At 36.5% G+C, this 26,823-nt stretch overlaps 1 protein-coding gene across 1 annotated transcript in view; it reads right to left on the bottom strand.

Moving 5' to 3' along the window:
* The window catches only part of CWF19L2 (CWF19 like cell cycle control factor 2), a 158,895-nt gene that overhangs the window by 23,627 nt on the left and 108,445 nt on the right, over positions 1 to 26,823 (bottom strand). The window contains exons 13-14 of the mRNA XM_069080361.1: positions 22,094 to 22,306; positions 20,037 to 20,153 (exon numbers count right to left, since the gene is read on the bottom strand). Coding sequence (XP_068936462.1) covers positions 20,037 to 20,153; positions 22,094 to 22,306 — 330 coding nt within the window. The remainder of the gene's footprint in view (positions 1 to 20,036; positions 20,154 to 22,093; positions 22,307 to 26,823) is intronic.

Raw genomic sequence — 26,823 nt, 5'->3', positions numbered from 1 at the left:
ACTGCCAGTTACTGAATAGTAAGCCCAAGAAAGTAAAGCAAGAGTGGCAGCACCAACCAAGTCACTGTTCTTGTTTCTGGCTCAGCTCCTATAGCCAACATATAGGAAAACAGCTCATGTGGAAAAGGGGGTAGCATCCCCACCAACTATGAACTAACAACCACTTAACAGGTCAGGCAAACCAGGCTGTAGCTGAAGCAGCAAAGCATTCTGAGTTAGAGACAGCAGGCATTACGTGTCAAGAAAGTCAAAACACCGAAACTACCTTGACAACCAATCTCCCTTCAGACACCAACAGACATGAACCACAGAACCACAGGAACAGCAGTGACAGCAGATCACTGTCCCTACTTCCAGTTTGGGCCCTGCAGTCATTATAGAGGGGAATAATCAGTACAAAGAAGGGACCTACCTTCCCCACCACCACCTTACTGGCAAGTAGGCCCAAGAGCTCCAGATATGGCATCACCCCCAAGCCTCACTGACCACCAGTCCTGAGTTGGCCCAGCTTCCATAATTATCATCCTGAGATGAAACCCCTGTGGAGATGCAGCCTGGTAACTGCTTCTGTAGGTACTGAAGTCACAACTAATGAGGACTCAGAAAAGAAAGTTCTTACCAGCAAAGCTCTTATCATGTAAAATGGTTCAGAGACTAAGATAATCATTTCAGTGGACGTGACATTAAAAAAAGATTTCATTACCATCTAGTTTGCTGCTACAACATAAAGACCATGGGATTTTCCCATATGACTTGTAGTGGAAGTCTTCCTATATGTGCTGTTTTCCCTATCAGAATGTGAGTTCGGACTGTCTGACTTTATTATTTGTATTTCCAATGCTTAGCACATAGTAAGTACTTAATAAAGTACTTTTCATTTATTAACAATAATAACAAAAGCTAATATTCATATAGTACTTACTATGTGCCAGGCATTGTGCTAAGCACTTTACAATTATCATCTCATTTGCCCTCCACAACTAGCCTACAAGGTGACCTTTATTCATTAATTCAAACTTGTAATTTCCTTCTAAGCTCAATATAAGTGATATAAGAAGCCTTTCCTTATACCCCAGATATTAGTGGCTGCCTATCCCCCCAAAAAAAAAATATCTTCTATCTATTTTTTATATTATATATATGTTCATGTTATCTACCAATGCTAGACTGTAAGCTCTTGGAGGACAGGAACTGTTTCACATTTCTCTTCCAATTCTTAGTGACTATTATAGTGCCTAAAACTTGCAGGAGTTTAACATATACTTGTTTCTTGACTGATTATATACAATGCTTCCCTCCCCCTTTGACCTACTTTGTTCATTTGAATAAGGTATGCCACTCCAGATACAGGTTTCAGTTAAAGGGTCTTTAACCTATCAAGTCTCAGTGAAGAAGTTAATATCATCTACTTGGCCAGCCCTGTTCACTTCCCAATCAACTTTTCTCTTCAGCTGCTTTAGTTTTCAAGGAGTAAAGTAAGGAAAATGCCACTTGTGCTCCTATGGTCTTAATTTTCTTGCCCAAGACTTCGTACCTTTAAAATATTTTCTAGAATCTTTCTCACAGGATCATTTGTGCCCATGTGATATGACTGAAGTGGGCAGGATTCATCCATCTCTAAAAGTCTTAGATGGCTGTCTATCATGTCTTATATTTCTAATAAGGAATACTATTGTCAGCAGATCAACAAATAATTTCCTTAGGGGCCCTAAGCAGGGAGTTGGCAAACTCTTCACTTCTTCCTCTGATTCCTGCTGGATTACCACAAACCAGAAAAAACTAAAACAAAAGTGGCAAGAAGTAGTCGAGTGTTGGATTTCTACTGAAGATCTTCCAAGCTAAGGACAATTCTCTTAACATTAAGGTTTTGGCAAGACGTTGCTTCAAAGGGAGCTGAGGACCTTAACCTTATATCTAAGAAATAGCAGAACACAATAAGAGGCTAAGAGATCTAATTAGGAGCCCCCAGTGTAAAAAACCAGCATGCAATCAGTGTGCCATGGATGTTAGCTAGAAAGAACAGAAAAAACAGTTAGAGATTCACTTAGAGCTATAAGAGCCATCATCTGCATGGTGCCTTCCCTGATTTCCCAACTTCTAGTGGCCTCCTTTCCAAAATACTTTGTATTTAACTATTTTGCATTTATTTATTTTATATTTGCGCTGCATATAATTTTATATGTATGTCTCCTCCATTAGAATTTAAGTCACTTGAGTGCCAGAACTGTGTCATTCTTTGTACTTGCATCTGAAGTGACTATTACTGTGTCTAGCATAGGTGCTTAATGAATATTTGTTGCTTGACAATGCTTTGTTTAATACCATTGGTTAAATCAATGGAGGATCCTGAAGGGGACCCTTGGATAGGGTTTTTCCATCCCTTTTTGAAAAAGTGAGGTTGTATATGAGCCTCTGGTTCTGTGTTTTATGATAAACAAATGATTTTCCAATTTCCTCACTCCTTGTTGCCTTTTACAAGCCCATAGCGGTTAATAGACTTTTGTAGAAGTTTCTGATCTAAGAATCACTTTATCAAAGCAAAAAGATTCTAAAAAATATCCCTCTCAAAATCTCCTACTACTTAAAAAAAACTATGGATCTTCTCCTGAATAATGTAACTTACAAATATTTTTAAATGTTTATTTTTGTACCAATTAATGAAGATTCACACGCTATGCAAAATAAGTAATTTGTCCAGGTAATAAGTAGCATTGCTAGAATTTGAACTTAAGTCCTCTAACTTCAGAACCAATGTTTTTGGACCACTACACAGAAAACTTGCAAAAAAAAAACCCTTTTAAGTCATCATGGATATCAAGGTCATTCTTTGGGAATGGCTGTTTTAGAGATAATAAATCAAGTTCCTGAAAACATCTTATTTTAGGAGAAAAATTAGTTAAGCCCTCAAACTTGTAATTACTTTTTCTAAATCATTTTTTAAAAGTTTGCCTATAGAAAACCCATGTGGGGGGTTTATATGATAGTTAGTGACCAAAGAACCTTTTAAAAGTACTATTAGACAATATGCAAAGCAAGATGAAAAGACACAACAACTCTGCAAATTAGACTGTCATCTCCTTGAGGGCAGAAATAATATCACTTTTTAATGTGTCCCCAGAACCAAGTTCAGCCAGGAACATAATAGGTGATTAATAAATTCTTAATGATTCATTATTCACAAAAGTTATTAGCAAGAATGACGAAGAATAGGGTGGTTCACTGATATCACGTATAATAATGGCAAACATTTATTTATAAAGTGATTTACATGTGTTATTATATATTCGATCCTCACAACCCTGGGATATAGGTGCTATTGCTACTCTCATTTTATAGATGAGGAAATCTGAAGTTCAAAGAGGTTAAGTAACTTGCCCAAGGTCACACGGCTATTAAGTGTCTAAGAAAATATTCAAACTCAAAAATATCCAGCACTCTATCCATCCACTGCTCTACCTAGCTACCGATAGAAAGAAAAAGAAATTTAAATGTGACCTACAGAGCCTCTACCAATGAAAATAGTATGCAAAATGTTGGCTGATTTCCTTACTAGAATGGAAGGCAAAAGGCTTGAGTAACACTCAATCTAAACATTACTACTAATTTGTAATGTCCTCTACAACAGGATCTCAACCTACCTTTCCAACTTTAAGTTCTATTTGGTTCAAGTTCTCCACAAAAATATATTGTTACATGTAGATTGATCCATTCAATCTACTATAATCATACCTTGAAATATCCTGTTTTAATGCCTTTATTTGGCTTCTTACCCCTCAATCTTCCTATTCCCACCTGATCAAATGTTTAAGGCTTCCTCAGATTATGTCCCCTTTCCTCTGCAAAACCTTGACTTGACAATCTACAATGATCTCTTCCACCTCTGAACCCCTACAGAACCATCTAGAAGTTCATTTGAGACTTATCATGTACTGTCTTCTGCTGTCAATTATATTTTTATATGTGTGTTATCTCCATGACAAGTTCCTTGAAGGGAAGGGCTGTGTTTTGTACTTTCCTGTATCTCTGTAGCATAATAATGCTATATCATCATGTGAAAATGAGCAAATTCTGGAAGACAAGAGAAAGAACAAAGTGTGGAAGAACCTGTCAAGCAAGGGAGAATTTAGGTACAGGTTCAGAGATAAATTGTATATTTGTAATCTGATAATCCAAGTTAGCTAAATTTAGAGAGGTCTAGTACTAGAATAGCCACAGAATGATTTGTTTTATTGTTTTAAATTAAATTAAAAATATTTGTTTTAAATGTTTTACCCAAAGCAACTCTTCAAGACCATTTATTAAGTCACAGAGAGGATGCTAACTTCTATGGGTGATAGAGATGAACCAACGTTACCCCCACTTCCAAAAAAGAAATAAAAATGATGTCCAAAGTATCACAATATTAAGGTAAATAACATATTACAATACTGGTCACACAGACATATAACAATATTTATTTGATAAATGCTATATGCTATACAGTATCATGGTAATATAGGTGGACTTGTCAATTCCCTAACTCCCCAGTGATTTTACATTCTCCACTGTTTCATTTGGAAATACATATTAATTTCCTTACTTCCTACTTCTTAATTTTCCATGAGATGAGCAACTAGTCTGTTCTGCTCAGTTCTCTTGGGAGAAGTCTTTTTACTCAATGCTCAGAGCTTATGTTTATATTTCTTTTCAAAGAATCTCATTTCCTATTTCAGTTTTTCATAATGTTGCCCTGACAAGACTATGAGATTTTGTGAGAACAGTTTAAAGTTAAGAAAATGTTTAATCTACACAAATAACTTAACAGAACCCAATCTTTTATCATTCATCTTCCTGGACTTGAGTCAATCATTTTGGTATTCCTTCAATATGCATACTAATGAGTGCTTTGTCATTCCAGTATGACATTGTAACTTTAATACTGTACTCAAAATGAATATTATATATTGAATCCTTCCCATTATTTCTCCCCAGTTTTTATAGTGCATTATGGCCTGATTCCTTTTTCTGCCAAATTGATTTTATGTCCTCTGTGATATAAATGTTCTTAAATGTAAATTCCAAATTCATCTTTAAATAGATCCTACACTTTGCCAGAATATAATTTACTGGACTAATGGAATTGCCAATTCACATCAACTTTTTACACTCAGTTTCACCTTCTCCAAATGTTTTTCTTTTCTGATATTTAGACATGTATTTCTGGGGGGATGTGGAAGAAATATTCTATTAAGAGTCTCATCACCATTCTGGTATGGAGGGAGCGTGGGTTCTCAAAGGCTATGCCACTCAAGTATAAGCTCTTCCAGGCTTGCCAAGCTAAAAAGGTTTCAAGCAGAGATCCAGCAGTGGATTAAATCTTGTTTCTGGAGACCAGTACTAGTGAACTCTGGTGAAGTTTTTCAATGGGTAGGCTACAAGGCAATGAATTTTTGGTCATGGAAACTGTCAAGAAAAGGAAAGGAAGGAAACAAGCATTTATCAAGTACCTACTATGACCTTGTAATAGTAATGGAATCTAAAGATCCCCCTGTATTGGCTTGGTTTTCAGGTTGAGTGTTGAAACCCAGAGTTTGTGAATCCCACTTGTTGGATGGACTTGTTGACATGAAAAGAGAGGGCTGAAATAGGAGGAGCTGGTGCTGTGGATTTAAAGAAGGCCTGAGCAGAGAGAGGCAGAAGAACCTTTGGGAACAGCATTGTGGAGGGCCAGTTGGAGCTGCCCACGACTTTCGAGAGCTGCTACCCAGAGCTGCCAAGGACTGAAGAGACATGGCTGTGATGACGGTATTTTGTCTGTCTGTTTTGATGTTATTCCAGATTCGTCTGCTGATGAAGGACAGTGCTGTTGTTGCAGAGGTCCTGGAACCTTGCTGTTAGTTCAGAAGCCCTAAAGATGGATTTTCTTGTTGTATGTTTATAGAAATCCTGGAAGAGGGTCTTGCTGGTATTTTCAGGGGTCCTGAGACTGTTCTGCAGGCAGAGGGTGAATTGATGAGGACACTGGCAATCTATATTGTGGCTTTGTTAAGCTTTGTCTCCCCAGGAACAGAGATTGCTGAGAATTTGTATATTATTTCTAAATATAGGATCTTGAATGAAAACTTTGGTTATATTTTGATGCAAAATAAAAATTAAGACTTATAAGGACTTCTTTTTAATTGCTTTAGAATACATATAGCCCTCAAACCTTGTCAGTTCTATTTCCATGACATCATAGCATCCATTCATCCCTATCTTTCCACAGAAAAGGCAATGACTGCATTTCAAGGCACTTATCACCTCCTAACTGGACTATCTTAATGGCCTCTGAAATGGTATCCCAGCTTTCGGGCTCTCCTCTTTCCAATCCATCTTCCACATAGCTTATTTAATCTTCCTAAGGCACAAGTCTGAGCATGCCACTCAATTATTCATGAAGATCCGAAAGAAAAACAGAATTTTCCAATTCCAACTAAAAAAATTTTTTGTATAATTGATATTTTCAACACTTCTAAAACTATGTTGTTTTATCAGTCATTTGAATGAAGATACCTGTGTTTGAAATTCATGTTCTATTACTATGGGAAGAAAGGGAGAATGTCACAGTGGATGCAGAGACAAACTTTTAATCATCAAAAACTAGATTCAAAATCTACTTTTAACAGTCCTGCCCTTTGTAACCACTGACAAGTCATATAACCTTTCAGTGCCCCCAGACAGTTATGGCCATAAATTACAAAGTAATTGATGATCTGAACTGATAGGAAGAGTTCTTACATCAGAGAAACCAGACTGCCCACACAAAAAATCAACTGTTTTCTTAACTTCCTACAAGTCAAATGTAAGGAAACAAGGATAAAGAACAATGCATTTTTAAACAGAAAAACACATCAAAAAGATTATTATAATATAATCATCATTATAATCACTATAATATAAAAAAGTACAGATCTAGAAAACATCACTATAAATTATGAAGTTCAAATACCTTGAGGACACAGGTATAGTTTTCATCAGTGTTACTGGATTGAAAGCAAGGGCCTCAGAGGTAAAAAGTAGATTGGAGGAAATGGATGACTAAGCCAAAAATAGTGTTTAAGAACAGGATATGGAGTTTGTGCCAAGACTTCAAATAAAGGGATGATAGGATCTTCTAATCCTAGAGATGAAGTAGACCCAATGGGAAAATAATAAATTAGTACAAAGGTATAAGTTCTCTACTCCTTTATAGTAGTAGCTGCTAAATCCTGTGTTTCCTCAATATTTGAATTTCTCCTTTTTGGCTGTTTGCTTAGGCAGCTTTTTTCTTTGAACAGGATTTTGGCCATGATGCTCTTAAATTTTCAATCAGAGGCTTCAGCCAAAACAGAGGTGATCAGTATTTTTTCTATTTCAGTGAGCTTGTGGACCTCTTTTTCCATTAGGCCAATTCTGCTTTTTAAGGCATTCTTCTCCTCATTGGCTTTTTGGACCTCTTTTGCCATTTGGGTTAGTTTATTTTTTAAGGTGTTATTTTCTTCAGTATTATTTGGGTCTCCTTTAGCAAGCTGTTGACTTATTTTTCATGATTTTCTTCAATCACTTTCACTTCTCTTCACATTTTTTTCCTCTACTTCTCTTACTGAGTTTCAAAATCCTTTTTGAGCTCTTCCATGGCCTGTGATCAATTCATATTTTTCTTGGAGGCTTTGGATCTAGGAGCTTTGACTTTCTTGTCATCTTCTGGTTTTATGTTTTGATCTTCCTTGTCACCAAAGTAAGATTCTATAGTCTGATTTTTTTCCCTCTGTTTTCTTCTTTTCCCAGTCAATTGCTTGACTTTTGACTCTCTGTTAAGGCAGGACTCTGTTTCCAGTATGCAGGGTGTACGGTCCCAAGCTTCAGTGGTTTTGTGCAGTTATTTTCAGAGATATTTCTAGAGGCCTGTGAATTTTCAGTTCCTCCAAAGTGGTAAGATCAAAGGAGAAGTGTTTACTCCTCTCCTGGCCTGTGCTCTGGTCTGTGAGCAACCACAAGCACTCTTTTTTGCCTTGGAACTATGAGGAGGATTCCCTCTCCACCACCACCACTAGCTCTGCCATGCCAGCGTTCCTCCTCATTCTGCACTGCCACCCAGGCCTGCAACACAGATCCAAGCACAAGCAAAGCAAGAGAATCCTGTGTCAGAGCCAGCAAATAGATCCCTGAAATCCCCCTCTGAGCAGCTGCTCAATCTCCTCACTGTCTATGTGCTGAGAGCTCCAGAAGCAGCTGCTGCCACCACTACCTCTGCCAGCCTGGACTGCACTCCTCTCTCACCCAGGTTTTCTCACCCACGTCCAACAGACTTTTCCTACTTAACCTTCTAAGTTGTCTTTGGCATTTGTGGGTTGATAAGTCTGGAAATTATGATAGCTGCCAGTGACTTGGTGCCCTTGAGACCTGCTCCAGGTTTGCTGGGGGCCCACTCTATGCTGGCACAGCCCATGTGCTCCTCTACCAGCCCAGTGCAACAGACCTTTCCTATCAACCTTCCAGGTTGTCTTGGGCTGGAAATTTTTTTCAGTCTGTCATTTTGTGAGTTCTACAGCTCTAGAAATTGTTTGGAGACATTTTTTACAGGTATTCTGAGGGGTTTGAGGGAGAGCTCAAATAAGTACCTGTTTATACTCTTTCATCTGGGCTCCCCCCCTGCCGGGCTCCCCCCTTCCCCCCCCCCCCCCCACACAGTATTCGGATAGTTCAATCATTCTTAAATTTTTTTTCTCCATCCAGTTTCCAGGTTAGTTGTTTTTGTTAAGAAACACTTCTATCTTTTCCTGAGGTTTTTTTTTTAGTCTTTTGACTTTGTTTTCACACTTAATATTTCATATAGTCTTTGGCTCCTATTTTATCCATTCTAATTTTCAGGGAGTTTGTTGCCTGGGTGAGGTTTTGTGCCTTTTGTACCATGCTGTTAATTCCCCTTCCAATTCTTTCTTCCACAACTCTCATTTCTTTTCCAAATTTTTTTCCTCAAGCACTCTCATCCCATTTATAATTCTTTAAACTCTTGATTCATATCTTTCTTGTATTGTAGCTAAATTTGTGGACAAGCTGTGTTTTCTTCTAAGGCACTGCTTGTAGAAGTTTTGGAGTCATTCTTTTCTTCCTGTGACTTGAGTGTCTCTTTTGTTGTACAATTGCTTTTGGGTCATGTCTAACTCTTCATGACCCCATTTGGGTTTTCTTAGAAAAGAAATTAGAGTGATTTGCCATTTCTTTCTCCAGTTCATTTTACAGATGATGAAACTGAGGCAAAAAGGGTTAAGTGACTTACCTAGGGTCACAAAGCTAATAAGAGTCTGAGATGGGATTTGATCTCAGGTCTTCCTGACTCCAGGCCTGGCACTTTATCCAAAGAGTCACAATGTCACTGCCATTCCTATTATATTATTATGGCTCATTATAATGGGGTTCTTTTGGGTTTTCCCATTCTTCTAATTACTTCTTATGGACATGATGTTAGGGGTGGGCTCTGCTTTACTTCTGGAGAGAAGGTCTGGAATAGTTTTTATTGTTGCTTTCTTGTGGTACTGAGTGTTCAGTATTCCCAAGGTGGTCTGATGCAGGGCAAGAGCTGTTTGATGCCCACCCTGATCAGAGAGCTACAAGATTATGAACTGAGTTTGAGTCTATGAAAAATTAGGCTGCTATTAGAATCTGCCCTTATCAGCCAGTTGGAAATCTCTATTGGTTCACAGTGATATAACTGTAGGCTTCCCTTTGGTCTGAGATTCCTGCCTTGGTATTTCCTCTGCAGTCTGGAAGATATAAATGCTGGAAGTGAGACCCTACTTGGAGCCTGGAGTCTGAGTCATACCACTGCTATTACTGGCTTATGAACTTCCTCCATTTTCGGTGTACCACTTAGGGCCTCCCTACTCAGAACAGAATGCCACTCCAGTACAGAGATGCCCTTCTCATTCCACCCTTCTAAGACTTGGTTGGGGAGAACAAAGCTGCCAATATGAGTATCTGGGTAACTCAGTTTGTATCTGAGACTTCCTCTTACCCTGTCACACAGTCTTTCTGTGAACACTAGCATATTCTGCCTATGGTGTGCTCCTGTCCAGATCCAGTCTCCAATGTCCACACACCTTGTCTGTCTCCCTATGCTGAGCTGGGCTGTGTACATTATTCACTGGGACTATTTCTGAATTTTCCCATTAGGACTGTTTGGTGCATTTTCTAGATCTATGGAAAGGAGCTCACCACATTGCTTCCTACCACTCTGCTATCTTAGCTTCACTCCTTAGCCATAGTAATTTTTAAAAATTCAGGTAGGAAAGCATAGAAGGATTGTGATTTATATCAATTGAAAATAACCACATAGAAGAAACTGTATTCTTTGAAATACTGAAACAATGTAAAACTGAAAAAACAAGTCAAGGAAAAAAAGAATCAAAGAATTTTAGAACTCCTCTCAGAGATCTTTTGGCTCAACCCAAAGCCATTAAAAATTGTCATTCTAACTTACCCAATGAGTAGTAACCCATTTTTTTGTTTGTTTTAAAAGCCTCCAAGGTAATTCATTTCACTTTTTCATAGTCCTAGTTATTAGGAAGGTTCTCCTGACATAAAGTCAGGAATGTACTGGTAAATTTTTAACAAGTGGGAAGAAAAAAAAAGCATGCATGACACACTTTTAAGTTGAATCTGCATTTTAAACATGTTCTCTGTCACTTTTTAAGTCTAGACAATCAACAAACGACCTATTTTTTGCCTTAAATGACCTTTGGTCCCTTTATCCCTATCTGTTCTCTCAGTCCATCACCCCTGAGCTGATCTCATTTTCTTCTCTTTATAGTCTTGACTATATGGTTGATTAGTTCAACTACACACTACTACTCTTTCTCCCTTATACTATCACCACCCTGGTCCTTCTTGTCATACATCAGTAATGCATTATCCCACCATCTGCATTCCCACTCCAATTTGTATGTTGCTGAATACTGCTGGAGAAAGCAGTAATTGTGCAGATTGTGTCCACTACAAATCTGTGCTACCTAATTTCAGCTAGGCCTTCACCATTGCACAGGAATCACTTTATTCTTCTCTAATTCTCTATTACTCTTTCCAAAGTGGATACTACAAACTTCCTCTTTTATAAACCTTCATCAACTCCTTCCTCTCAGCAGAGAAAACAAAACCATCCATCATGAGTTCCATCTTTCCCCTAAAGACACACTTCAAAGAACCTATACATCATCCTCCATTTTCTCCTTCTCTGACCCAGTCTTTAACAAAAGGATCACCCTTTTCTTTGCCAAGGCTGTTCTTCGTGTCTTAAACTGAGAGATTAAATTTAAATTAACCTGAGAGATTAAAGGAGTTATTTTGACTTAGAGCATATCATATATTCTCCTCTATCTTCCCTCCCTTCCTTCCCCTTCTCTGAATCTCACAAGAATACCCAAAGGTAAGGTGATGTGAGGTGTAGTCCATGATGTTTCAAATACCGTGTTTCCCCGATAATAAGACACTGTCTTATTAGTTTTTTTGGAAAGAAAAACACCAGAGGGCTTATTTTCAGGGGAGGGCTTATGTTGTCCTGCCTCAGCTCTCCTCCGCGGCACTGCTCTCAATGGCGCCAGCAAGCAAACCACTGGGGAAGAACAGAATGACGCGCTCACTGCTGCAGCTCTGATTGGATGCAGCTCAGAGCGTGGCATGCGTTTCACAGGGGGGGGGGGTAAGGTGCATACAGAGGGTACCGTAATATAGTGTGTAGCGCAGGGGATCACCTTCACTACAGTAGCAATCTCAATAGGGCTTATTTTCGGGGGAGGGCTTATTTTAGGGGAATCTTACACAGTAAGGGGAGGGTTTATTTTCGGGATAGGTCTTATTATCGGGGAAACACGGTACATTTCTCTCCCATAATTTCTATTTACCTTCTGCTCTCACTCTTACCTACTTGCATACTTTTACCAAGAATTTTCTTAATGGTCTCTATTTTGTTATTGTTATCCTTGGTTGCTGTGTTTACTCTTCCTGCATTTCTATTGTCTGGGGTACCTGAAAAAACAATTTATTCAGTTCTGGTTTGCCAGAAATGCTTGGAATGCTTCTTTTTTATTGAATATTCATGTTTCTTTATTAATGGTTAGGTTAAGATTTGCAGAGTATTTCACCATGGGTTGGATATTAAGCTACTTTACTCTTTGAACACCTTATTTCATTCTCTCCTGTGGTTTCTGGTAGGTAAAAAGTAGCCTTGTGTTATTCAAATTTCTATTTTTTTTATATATGAAGGTCTTTCTCTTAATCACCTTCAGAAACTGTTTATTTAACCACTGTATTTTGGAGTCTGCATCATAGCATTTTTTTTTTCCTGAAGATTATCTTTTGATTTTTTTCAATTGGTACTTTGTTTTCTATGTTCAGAAGTTCTGGGCAGTTTTTGCATTATTTCTTGAATTATGGTGTTCAGGTTTTTTGACTTCTCATGTTTTTCTGGGGGACCTATAAGTTGTTTTTATTTATCCTGTATTCAAGGTTAATGTTTTGCTTGTATGAATATCATGTTTTAACATTATTGCTCTTTGTTTCTCTTCTTCCAGACTGTGTTTTACTTACATTAATCTGGATTCCCAAGCAGCTATTCTCTCTTTTGTTTCTTTGGTAAGACTTGCCCCCTACAAATTCAAGTTTTCTACCCTGCTAATTACTTCTGCTGTGAAGGCCTTAAATTCTATTTTCAAAATTCTTATTTATCTATTAAATCATTCAGGAACATTCTACTCTGGTTTCATGTTGTCTTCAAAGTCAGCAAAGCTCCTCTACCTTATTAGGTGTCAATTCAATGTCCCTCATCTTATGATATTTATTCATAGATGTCTAGATTCTTTCAGTTGACCTGGAGGACTTATTTTCTTATATGATTGATATCTTAGCTGTGGGTTTACCTGCTTATTCTCAAGGTTTTTAATTGAATTTTCTTCTACCTGAGACCTCTGTTCATTTCAGTTGTTTTCTCCTTATTTTCCCTATTACTCATTTTCTGACTCTTTCCTCTTTTAGCTTTTCTTGGGGAGATGGCTTCAAAGCCTCTTTTCACACTGGGAAATTCTCATTTTAGTAGCCTTAGTCTCTTTTCTAAGTGACTTCTCAGGGGACAAAAATAGTCCCAGTTGAATGCTGTTTTTTTTCCTCAGTGTGCAGAGGGCCACACATACATGTCCTATTCTAGCTCCCTCTGTTCCTCTCTTCTAAGACTGAGCTCCATTGTGACACAGAGTACCATTCCACTACTGTCCCAGGTAAAATGAGTTTTTGCTTTTTGGTTTTCCTTGATCAAGTTGGGAAATGTTAGAGTTATGTTCTGTTGCAAGTCTGTGGGTCTGTATGTGCAGACCTGCTCTCAAGGAAGGCAATAAGGTGCCAGATGAGCAAGTTAGGGATTAAGAATTAGTCTTCTCTGCTGGTAGTTTGAGTTGTTACTTGATGTCCTAGACAATGGAGACAGCTGAAATACTGCTTTATCTCTTGCATAAATTTCTATTTTGAAGAGGTTTAAGAGGTTGTAAGGATTGGAGAAAATGTTTAGGCCTCTATCTCGTTGGCCACACTCCTTGTTAGTCTTTGTCATATTGTCATTTCTTTTTATCTACTGACTCCTTCCATGCTGCTAACAAAGATGCCCAAGTTCTCCTTCATCCATAAATATAAATCTTCACTTGATTCTATCATCCCCTCAAGCTATTATCCTGTGCACTCCTTTCAGAGTCAAACTCTAAATGCCATCTACCTTTATTGCTTTCCTCTCTGACCTCCTACTCACTTAACTCCTTGTAATCTTGCTACTCAATTGAAACTGCCCTCCTCAGATTACTAATTTTATTTTAACAACTAAATCTGATGTTCTTTTCCCACACTTCATTCTTCCTGATCTCTCTTACACAATTTACAACATTGTCAGCTATGCTATACCTTTTTCCTGGATAATCGTTCAATTCCCTCTACCCCCTGGGCTTCCCTCCACTTGGTATGGATATCCCAAATTCTGCCCTGGGACCTCTTCTTTCCACACTCTCACTCTTGGTGACTTCTTTAGATCCCAGGAGGTTCATTTATTATCTGTATGAATATAACTCTTAAATCCATATAGCCAGTCTCCCATTATTCAACCCAATATGTCTAAAACCAAATTTCTTTTCCCTCAAAATATATTCCCCCTTAAAACTTTCCTACTGTTCTCGCTGCTGGAACAAAATATAAACTCCTCAACCTGGCCTTCCATAATTCCACCCACAATCAAATTGGACTACCTGTTGCTCCCTAAATTCGTACCATCCTCCCTCTCTATAGCTACACACGTCTGTTCCCTATATTTGAAATTTTTTCCCTCCACACCTGCTTCTTAGAATTCTTTGCTTCCTAGCTATGTACCATCTCCTACACAAAACCTTGCAATATGCTCCAATTGCCAGCATTCTCTCTTTCCTCAATTTACCTTGTCTTATATCTCAGCACCCTCCACAGAATGTAACATAAGCCCATGGAAGACAGATAATTCCATTTTTGTTGTTATATCCTCAGCATGTAGCACATTGTCTTATCCATAGCAAGGACTTAATAAGGTTTTTTTTTTATTACTGTTATTGAACATCTTAGTTTCAGAATAAAGTGATACACATCATCTTCACTGAGTCTCATAAAGATTCTGTGAGATATGCAAGATCAATATTCTTATCCTTGTAGTAGAGATGAGCAAGCACATTTAAAGTGATTGACTAGGTCATGCTAGGAAATGGCAGGGATAAGAACAAAACACCTTTCATGTTCCTACAATAACTTCATTTTTTTCTGCATGGAAAAAATGTTAGATCTAGAGTTAGAAAACCTGGATTTAAATCTTAGCTCAGCAATTTCATAGCTTTGTACCCAAGGGAAGGCATTTATCTTCTCTGGGTCCAAATTCCTCTTCCATAAAATGTGGGGGTTAGACAAGATTGCCTCTAAAGTTCCTTTTATATATCTATATAACCATTACTTGGTCCTCTGACATATTATTTCTTCAAATAAAATTTCTCTCACACCACCCCACCCCACCATCCTCCAGAAAAGCTCCAAAATCATTCTATGAAGTAATCTTTTCACACTGAGTCATATCTGCCTTAATTACTTACTGGCACTAGAATCCACTATTGGAAAAAAAAAACCCAAATTTTCATATCAAAATCATTTGTCCATATCCTTTTACTTGCTTGGCTGTGGGTGCCTTAAAAAAAAAAAAAGCTGCCCTTTAATTCTGACAATGGAAAACTTCAAATAGTTTCAATAAGAGACTGAAATCCATAAAGTCCAGCCAAAATTTCCCTTTCTATTGCTACTTTATCATCTCTATATCAGCATGCAGAAATGATTAGTACAGAGTCCCTTTTCAAGTCTCACAATTTTCACATTTTCAATAGAGGGATACATGAGCCTCCTATTCAGTTGTCAAGCATTTAGATAACAAAAATTTTCTTCCCTTGTGATTTTTTTTTTTTTGGTCATTATGTGGTCTTGAAATAACTCAGCAGCAATTTTACCCATGCTGTGTCTTTCAGTCTCTTTTAGAGTTAGGAACAAAAATAAGCCCTTGGTTGAAAAGGCAGTGTTATGAAGCGAAAAATCTGAACTTTAAAACCAGTAAGGAAATTAATTTTAAAAACCACCCTAGTAGAAAAAGATAAAACAACAATTAAATATGTATATGCCTCCCAAAAAGTTCCTTCTCTATCTTCAAATAACTTTAACTTGGGGTTTTTTTTTCCCTTTTCTAGACTTCCTATTCTATAACTATCATGTGTATTTTCCTTTCAGTGAACGGAATTGTAGAGCAAAAATCTTAAGGTCATTTAATTCACTCTCATTCCACTGGGTAAAATACCTAGTTCCAGAGGAATAACTATATTTATAATCTCCAATTAAGATACTTTGCACAGTGATCTATACTGATGTCTACAGATCCTCAAATTTTATGTCAAATCAATTTGTTTGTTGTGATTTCTGTCTTTTCTAATGTTTTATTGCCAATTTTTTCTCTCAGACACATAATATAGACATTTGTCTATGATGCTACTCCATTTCTCCTACATGAGATTCATACCAAAAATTCCTAATGTTGAAAGCCTAGAAAAAGCATCTCCTCAAGTTATTTTTACCCTTCAGATTTATCAGATAATGGCACCTCTGGAACCAACTTTCTTCCCCCTTTTGCCTCAGATTCCTGTAATTTCAAAGTTCAATTTGTTGCTTAACTATAGTAACTAGTCGTGCCAGGCACCCTGCATATATTTATTTGTTTGTTTATCTGTTTATTTATTTTAACTTCTATTATTTCAGTAATACTTTTAGCTATCCTGTTATATCACATAAATTTTTTAAAAATCTCTTATTTCTATAGTTTAAAAATTTTATACAATGTTTTATATGATTTCAACATTGTACATAAACTAAAATCCTCCTTAAAGAAAAATAGTAGAATCTACCTAATATGATTCTTCAAATAAAGACCTCCTCTCCCAAGACTAAAAATTACTTGGAGGTTAGAACTTCATTTTTTTCATCTCTGTACCCTTAATGCTTAACAACAGTACTTTGCATATAGCACATATTAAATATAAGTTTAATGAACTGAATATATCTGAAGACCATTTTAAATTCCCTTCTGCTGCTCTTCAACCATCTTCAAATTATGCCTACTAGCCTCCGCCCAGTTCACACTGGGATTCAGTCGTCTTGACTAGTGAGAGTTTAGATTGTCCAGACCCACCAAATTACAGCCATTTGATCATAAGAATGCTATTCCAACCCCATCCCCCCCATTCTTGCCTCCCCCTAGCTCTAGGAAAAGTAATCCAATCAACATTTATTCTAGAGAAGATCAATAAATTGCCCTATGATTCCACTCACTGTCCCTGGGATTTACCAGTCCAAAATCCCCTACAACTTTATGTGCTATTTTCCCCTATGAGACTGTTAGCTCCTCAAGGACAAATCCTGTCTTTCTTTTGTATTGCATCCCCATTACTTGGCACAAAGCTGGGCAGACAGTAAATACTTAATAAAAAAGGTCTCTTCATTCATCCATTTCCAATTTAGCAATTACCATATTCTCTAACATAAAGTTATCCAGCCCACTCTGTTATTTGCACTTATTTCCTCTCTCTGTGACTATCCACTATCTCATATCCCAGGCCAGGAATACTACTCTCTTTCCTTGCCTGAGCTTCACAGAAATCCTCTCCTTTTAAGATGCAGCTGCAGAACCAGTGACTTTGTGAATCCTTGCCTAAGGCTCTAAGCAGCCCTGCCTGCTCTCAATTGTACAGGTACTTAACTACTTCGTGTTTATTTTGAATATTTTATTCTGTACATAACATATGTACTTGTCAACTCTTCCAATGAGAAGATGTTTGTTTCTTTTGTTTTTTGGTATTGGAACACCTTGCATAATAATAATTCCTAGCACTTAATGAAAGCCTGCTGACTGATTTCCCAAAGAGCTAAAACTTCACGAGGACAGAGACATTTTACTTTTTTACATACACATATACTGCACAAGACTTGGGCTCAAATCCCACCTCAGACATTTATTAGTGGTAATCTCTCTAGGTCTCAGTTTCTTATATCTGTAAAATGAGGTAACTAGCTTCAATAGCATCTAAGATCCCTTCCAGCTAAAAATCTATGATCTAATCTTTTTTAAGACAGTTCTTCATAAACTGTATTTTTTAATAATGATCACAAATGTTATAGCTTTCTGAAATGTCCTAAAATTTTCTGTATCTTATCTACAAATATAAGGAACAAAACCATACTCAGAATACACAGCAATGAAACATCTTGCAGTCAAAGGCTAAAACTCCAACTGCGTCATTTTTCATTTAATGCAGAATATAAATTAATTAGAAATCAGAGTTAATGGATATAAATTCCTTTCTCTATTAAAATATTAATATTTGAGCATAATTCTATTGTTTTTCTTCTAAAGAGCTTTAATGCAGATTGCATATCTCTATTAACAATACCTCTTTCTTCTAATTAATTTCTTCTCATCTACTTTTGTTTTCTAGCAAGTCTAATGCCTAAACAGGAAAATATTCATTTACATTTTTCCCCTAACCCAATTCAGCACATTTCCCCTTGCTTGTAGTTCTTAATTTGAACCAAGGATTTGGAGACTATATGTGAGTCAATATAAATTGCAGAAAGTGACCATACAACCAACATAATTGCATATTAGTGAAATACTGTCATATTATTTATCTTCCCAATATATATTCCCAAGGCACTAATTATTATTATAATTTATAGATGAGGAAGCTAGGGCACAAAAGCACAAGAATTTAACTTAAATTCACGTGGAAATTCAGTGGCAAAACTGAACCCAGAATTAGATCTCCTAAGTCCTAGGGACACCATCTACTGACTCTTATTAAGGGCTGTTAAGGGGTCCTCTGAACTTGTCTTTTCAAGTTGCCATATTTTCCAGAAACACAGGACCCAGAGCATGCAAGAGGCCCTGCCCGTGTCAAAGACAAAGCTCTCCCTGAGCTTACGTAATCTGTTGTTGCATCCCAAGTCGGACTCCCTGTGTGTCCTTTGGAGGCAAGACAGGCACCAACCAGTCTGTGCCAGGCTGGGATAAGTGCTTGTGCAGTTAGGGTCTTTTGCAGGTAAGCGGACCCTCCTATCTTCACAGTCTAGTACTTTCTAAGGCAAAAGTGAGAAGTGTCTTTTTTCCCCACCTTTGCTACACCATGCCCCCTCCTATGTCACACTCCCTCCTGGTATCCCCTCCTTCCTTTGTTCTGCTATTATAAAAATGTAAATTTCTATAAGAACTTGGGAACCCTTTGGGTTCCACATGCACATTCATTCCTCTTGAAATAAACATTTTTTCATATATATGGTTTTCATATAAGTCTCATGACATTGTGATTGCCTGTTCACTCTCTAGGATTCACATTTCTTTCTATAATAGGTGCTATGAAGGAAAAATTATTTAAATGGAGAAAATAGCAAAAGTAAAAAGTAAATGGATACTTAACATATATTGGTCAAATATAAAACTAAATGCTCTAAATCCACATTTTCTGAACAAAATGTTGAGCTTGTCATTATTTTATTTAATAAACATTACTTTTTTTTTTCAAATAAATGATTTCATAGACAGCAAAATAGGTCACATCTATTACTTAGTGTGTGACACCAGACACTTCACCAGACACTTAATGTGTGACACTTCATCTCTGTGACTCAATTTCCTCATCTATAAAATGAAGGAGTTGACTAGATGATTTCTTATCTAATCTAAATCCTATAGTAATAATATCTGACATTTAGATGGTGTTTAAGTTTTACAAACTGCTATACATTATCTTTTTACAACTTTATAACAAACCTGTAAGACAGGTACTGTTGGTATTATTTTAGAGAGTTTTAAAAACCAAAATTTTAAAAGGAATATAATTAATATGATTACATAATTAGCAAATGTTGGGAGTAGGATTAGAATTTATGTCTCTCCTGTGTTCAGCACTTTTTTTTTTTTTAAAGCAATCAGGGTTAAGTAACTTGCTCAAGGTTACACGGCCAGTTATTTCTGGGTGTGGTGCTGAGAATCTGAACCTGGATTTGATCCAGGTCATCCCGACACTGGAGCCGGTGTTCTTACTCGCTGAGCCACCTGGCCACCCATAAGCAATTGAGGTTAAGTAACTTGCTCAAGGTTACATGGCCAGGTGTTTCTGGGTAGGTGCTAAGTGTCTGAGCCCAGGATTCGATCTCCAGGTCATTCCAACACTGGAGCCAGTGCTCTTACTCGCTGTGCTACCTGGCCACCCCTATTCAGCACTCTTTACATCACACTGTATAGGAGTTAATATTGGAGCAGAGCACAAATTATTACTAAATATTGCTAAAAATACATGTAAGTTGTAAATTCACAAAAAAAGCTATTCTAATAAAAAGTCTACTTTTCTGAACTGATTTTACAATTTTTAAAGGAGTTATTTAGCAGCTATAACTAGGATATAACTAACCTGGATTTCCTCCCAAATGTCTTCATCCAGTACAGTAGCTGCTGTATGATGCTGCAATGGGACTATCAGGCAATGCCCTTCAGTAAGTGACTGACAATTGGGCAAGCATAAGTAAACCTAGAGAAAGAAAAAAATTAAGTTATGATAATTAAAAGTTACTACAATTTATTTTCATTTTTAAATTGACATCTTTTGATTTTATATTATATTTAATTCAAAATATATGCCTTTCCAACTCCCTTACCCAAAGTGCCACTGTTTAGTCACTTCCCAATTAAAGTGTATCTACTTTTGTTTCTAGTTCTTTGATACCATACAAAGTTCTCCAATGAATACTTTGGAGTATATGGGACCTTTCTGTCTTTTACCTTTTTGAAGTACGTGCCAACAATGAAATATCTGGATTAAAGCATACAGAAATTTTAGTCACTTTTTAAGCACAATTCCAAATGCAATTTACTTCAAATGCTGAAGTATTGGATTCAATTGGGAGAAAAATATGTCAAACTGATCTTTATGTCAGTCAAATATTACTATCTACTGTCTTAACTAGGCTACCAGGGCATCAAGGCAATGATGCTATTCCTCTTAACTGATTCTCTAACAAACTTTACATAGTACCTGTTCCAAATCTCTCCCTCTTCAGGCTTCCCACACCACCCCCTAGAGACAACTCACTCTGAATTACTTCTTCTATAATGCTCTACAACATCTCAAAATTCTTTGACATCATCCTCCATTTTGTCCTCCTTTATTCCAGCCTCTAAGGAAGAGATGGCCTGTCTGTTCCACATGGCTAATCCCTCTACTTGTACAAACGATTCCATCCCTTCTCATTTTCTCTTGAAAGACTGGCAATACAATCATCTCCTTCTTTTCCCCACCTATGTTCATGTGCCACTAGTATATCTCTCTCTCTCTCTCTCTCTCTCTCTCTCTCTCTCTCTCTCTCTCTCTCTGTTTCTGTCTCTGTCTTTCTCTCACACACATACATTCTTCAATCTCTCCCAATTTGTCTCATTCCTTGGACCATTCTTAAAAATCCCTTACTTAACCCTACCTTCCCCTCTAATTATCTATCTCTCCTCCACTTCACAGCCAAACTCATAGAAAACTCTCTATACTCACTGTTCTTACTTCTTCCCTTCATTCCTCAACTGCTTATAATGTGCCTTTCAATCTCATCATTCAACTGAAATTCTTCACTCCTAAATTACCAACAATCTCTTACTTGGCAAATATAACTTTTGTTTTCTCTCATCCTTCTTGACCTCTTCTGCAGCATTTGATGCTATTAATCACCTTCTTTTCCTAGACAGTCTTTCTGCTCTCTGATTCTGATTCGGTGATACTGCTCCTCTCTCAATTCTCCTGTAACCTGTTTGACTGTTTCTTCTCAGTTTCCTTTTCTGGATCATTATTCATAGCCACCCCCTAATGAAGGATATGCCTAAACTTCTGTCCTAGTACCTCTTCTCTTGTTACCATTTTTGTGCCCCCTTCAGCTCAAATGGGTGGCACAGTAGAGTGCCAGGCCCAGAGTCCGGGAAGATTAATTTTCCTGGGTTCAAATCTGTCCTCGGCCACTTACTAGTTAGTTTTGTGACCCTGGCCAAGTCACTTAACCCTGTTTGCCTCAGTTTCCTCATCTGTAAAATGAGCTGGAGGAGTTGGCAAAGCAATCTAGTATCTTTGCCATGAAAACCTCAAATGGGGTCACAAAGAGTCATACACAATTTAAACGACTGAACAACAGCTCACATGGATTCAATTACCACAACAGCAGATAAAATCAAAAGATATATAATCTATATATCCAGCGTTAGTTCTGCTTCCAGATTCTAATTGTATATAACATAGATATAATTGCCTAATAGACATTTCAAAGTGGATGTCCTGTAAGCTTCTCAAAGACAGTTTTATAATAGTTGTCTTTCCCACAAAATCCACATTTCTCCCTAACTTCTCAATTTCTGTTGAAGAAATGGAATAAAATGCAAAACTATGAAATATCAAAAAACCTTTTTTCTGACTCAGCAAGTTTTCTGTTTTCATACCTTAACACCTATTGCGATAATAAGGTGTTTGAGGAGCTGAGAACTATCAAAGCAATATGGACACTTCTCCATTTGTGCAGCAAGCTTCTGATGCTCTGAGATTGCTTTTTTTTTCTGTTTCTCCTCATCACCACCAAAACATTCCTTCTTGGCTGCTTCTGAGACAAACATGTCATCCAAACTGTAATATTCTTGATCAGTTTTCTCGCTAAGCTGAAAACACAGAGAAAATTGTGTTAATGTATGAGGAAAAAAATACAGTCATGTTTAAAATTTTATTGTATTCTAGCACAGAGAACTTGTATCTGAAAAAGTGATACCATGTGACTGAATTCAAAAAGAAAATATTGGCAATCAACAATAAATATGTAAGAGCTCAGATCATGGGGAACTTCAAAATGTCCCTCAAACATACTATATGAGTAAAACAGAATAGAATTATATAATGAAATAAATTTTTATGGACATGTACTACCTATGCCAGCATTTCAAATATGTATTTTAAGACTGAAAACAAATCTTTTCCTCAAATTGGAGGAGAAAATCCCCCTCCTCCATATACATATATACATACATGTGTGTGTTTGTACTCTCAATACACTCCCTGACTTAAGAGTGATAGTTATTAAATATGGGAAAGAGATAAAAAATTATATTTTTCTTCACGGATGGATGTATGAGGGACGAAATAGAAGTCAGAAGGAGAATAGAGAGACAGAAAAGGCTGTCTTTCTGGGATAGCTATGCCTAAAAGTGAACTAGCTGTCTAATCATTTTTCAAGGTCTTGCCTCCATTTCTGTGATACTATGAAAAATAATATTGTGTGATCTAGAGTTCCAAGGCGGCATAAATGTAATTGAGTTATCAGACTATTTTTACTTTGAGAATATTTAGCTGAAAAACATTTAGTAGTTGTATTACACAAAACATTTTCAAAAACTGAGAAGGAAAAGCATGTTACCAAAATCGTTTCATGAGATAAATACAGTCCTATTACCTAAACCACAGAAGGACAAAATAAATAAGGAAAACTATAGACCAATATTGCCAATGAAAATCAATTCAAAAATTTTCAACAAAATTCTGTCAGACTACTGTGATTTATCCAATCACATTCATTATGTGATTATTCATATGACCAAGTTGGATTTGTAATAGGAATGCGATGGTTTAAAGGGAAAACAATCAACATCATTAACATTAAAAACAAAAATATCCAAAACCGTACGATTATCTAAATAGATGCAGAAAAAAAGTCTTTGACAAAGGACAATAGTCATTTATGCTAAAAATTCTATAAAGTATAGGTAGAGAAAAGTCCTTTTTAATATCATAAGAAGCATCTAACAAATCAAAAACAAGCATCATATACAATACATTAGAAATTTTTACAACAAATAATATGAGAGTAAATCAAGTTTGCTAAATCTCCATTGTATTATCTGATATATCTCAGAAAATGCCAGAAACAGCAATAAGACAAAAGACAGAAATTAGAAACATAATGACAGGTAAAGAAGGGATAAAATTATTCCTATTTCCTGATGATAGGATGGCATAATTGGAAAATCCTAGGGAATCAGCAAAGATACTATTGAGACAATAGCCTCAGCAAAATTGCAGGCTACAAAATAAATCCTCAAAAATCAATTGCATTTCTATATAACAGTAACAAAATTCAAGACATAATAGTAGAAAAGAAAACACCATTCCAAATAACTACAAAATACACAAAGCATTTGGAGAACAATAATAATAATAGTTAACATTTATATGGTGTTTACTATGTTCCAGGCATGGGGCTAAGCACTTCACAATCGTTATTTCATTTGATCCTTACAAAAATCTTGTGAGGGAGGTGCTATTATTATCCTCATTTTACAGATGAAACTAAGACAGATAAAGATTGTGACCTACCCATCAAGCTGGATCAATCTATCAAAAGACTTGTATAGATTCAATTACAAAGTGTTGCTTAAAGAAATAAATAACAAGTTATATAGCTGAAGGAATATTTAGTGCTCAAGGCAGGGCCATGCCAATATAATATAAAATGACAATACTGCCAAAGTTAATTTATACTTTTAATGATAATACAATTTAATAATCAAGGGGGTGCCTTATAAAACTTGACAAAATAGTAAAAAAAATTACATCTGGAAAAAACAAAATATCTAGAATATGACAAGAGGTAGTAACTAAGGGAGAAGAGTGGTACTTCCAGGCATCAAACTCTATTTTAAAGTAGCAATCATCAACACCATCTGGTACGGGTTAAAAAATGGAGAAGCAGATCAATGGAATAGACTAGACTGGAAAAAACGAAAAGCGATCTAGCAGAATTAGGCTTAACTTAGACCAACAACTTACACCATCCTTATACTACGTTCCAAAACACATTCTAAATGGATATGAGTTTAATATTAAAAATCATATAATAAAAAAACAGAAGAGAAGCAGATACATACCTCTCACAGTTACATGTAGGAGATATATTTTAAATCAAAGATGAGGTAGAGGCAATTACAAAAGATAAATAATTTTATGTGAATCAGAAAAGCTTCTGCACAAAATTAATCCCACCTAGTACAATAAGGGAATTGGTCAACTGTGGGGAAAAAAAACCTCTGGATCAAGTTTTTCTGGTGAGGGTTTAGTATCCAAGAAACACAAACAATTAATAAAAAATGTAATACCAAAAGCTATTCCCCAATAGATAAGTGGTAAAAGGCTATGAATAAACAGTTCTCAAAAAATTGGAAAATATTTACGACATGAAATGACAAATCACTAATATTAGGAGAAATGTAAATTAAAACAACCCTGAAGCTCCACCTCATATTCTCCAAATTAAGAAAATGACAAAAATGTCAAAATTAATGTTGAAAGGGTTGTAGCATTGCTGCATTGCTGATGTAGCTGTGAACTGGTATAATCATTTTGGAAAGGACTTTAGAAGTATGCAAATTAAGTGTCTAAAATGTCCAGAGCCTCTGAAATATTCATTACTGGGGCTTATAACCCAAGGAAGCCAATGATAAGAAGAAAGTCCTCATGTACAACAAATAGTAATATGTTTTGTGATAGAAAAAAGATTAGACACAAATTAGGTGCCTACAGATTGGGAAATGACAAAACAAACCGGGTTATGTAATTATTATTACTGTGCTATATGAAATGATGCATGAGATGACTACAGAGAAGCATGGAAAGATATGCATGAACTGATGCAGAGTGAATTAAGCAGAGTCAAGAAAACAATATACATAGAGACAACAATATAAATGTAATAAACTACCTCATACAAAAAAATCAAAAGTGAATGTTGCAAAATTATAAAGAACAAGTATGACTTGAAAAAAAGGATATGAGAGGCCATCCTCAAACCAACCTTTGAGGAGATAGGATGTCTGCATGTACGCTGTACATGTTTTGCTTTGTTTTTAACTTTTTCAATTTTTTTAATATTTCAGTTGTGTTGAACCCTTTCCTCTTCTTTTTCTTTTACATTTTTTTGGTCTTAAAAATAGTATTTGCATTTTGGAATGGTTCCACTGTGAAAGGGATGAAATCTAGTGAAAACCATATAGTGTAAAAACAAAATCCATCAGTAAAAATAAAAGTGAATACATCAGCATATAGTTGGTTCTGTCATTTTTCAGTCATGTCTGACTCTTCATGAACCCATCATTTGGGGGTTTTTTGGCAAAGACTCTGGAGAGGTTTGCCTCATTCTTCTCCAGCTCATTTTATAGATGAGGAAACTGAAGCAAAAGTGGTTAAATGACTTGTCCAGGGTCACAAAGCTAGTGTCAGACGAGATTTTAACTCAGAAAGAGAAGTCTTCCTGACTCCAGGCTCTCCACTTTACCTACTGCACCATCTAGCTGCACTGCACTAGCATATAAATCATATGTCAAAAATAAAAGATTTCTCAAATGCATTCAAACTGCTCCGACATTCATTTATGTGTATAACTTATTTTAATTCCTAGAGCAATGGTTCACCTTTCCATTTCCGTAATATAAGGCTACCTTGTTTGATACCATCTTAAAAACAGGGAAAAATCCACAGTTACTTAAAGAAATATGTACAAATAAAGGAATATCATTTCCCTCCTTAATACTACTCTGTTTTTCCATTTCAGTTGGCACCATAACCATCTTCCCAGTCACTGAAGCTTGAAACTTCAGACATCTTTGAACTCTATCCTACTCCCACCCCCCAATCCAATCAGGTGTCTCAAGAAATCCATTGTTTTCTACTCCCTGTCACCATGATAGTTTTTATCCCCCTATCATCTCCTGCTGCTGGTAATGTAATAGCATCCTAACAGGTCCTTAAATTTCCACTTTCTTCCTCAAATCCAATCTATATATTTTTACAATTTAATCTTCCTCATGTCTAGATATGATTTTGTTACTCCTTTGGCTTAAAATACTTCAAAGGCTCCCTATTGCCTACCAAAAAAGAAAAAAGGGGGGGAGGGGGAGGAGAGGGACTCCATTAGACTGACAAAGGCTCTCTGTAATCTGAATGCAAACTGACTTTCCAACATTATCAAACACCTTTTCTCATAATATACATTAAATTCTAGCCAAAGTAGTCACTCCCATTCTTATTCTATTGGCCAGATTCATATCCCTCTTACCTCAGACAAGAGACTGAGGTGCACACACACACACACACACACACACACACACACACACACACACACACACACACACAC

Source organism: Petaurus breviceps, unplaced genomic scaffold (genome assembly GCF_028583685.1).
Source record: "Petaurus breviceps papuanus isolate PSGF00001 unplaced genomic scaffold, PetGlider_PUasm1.0 91133, whole genome shotgun sequence".
Lineage (NCBI taxonomy): Eukaryota > Metazoa > Chordata > Mammalia > Diprotodontia > Petauridae > Petaurus > Petaurus breviceps.
This window is presented reverse-complemented; position numbering and strand designations above follow the sequence as displayed.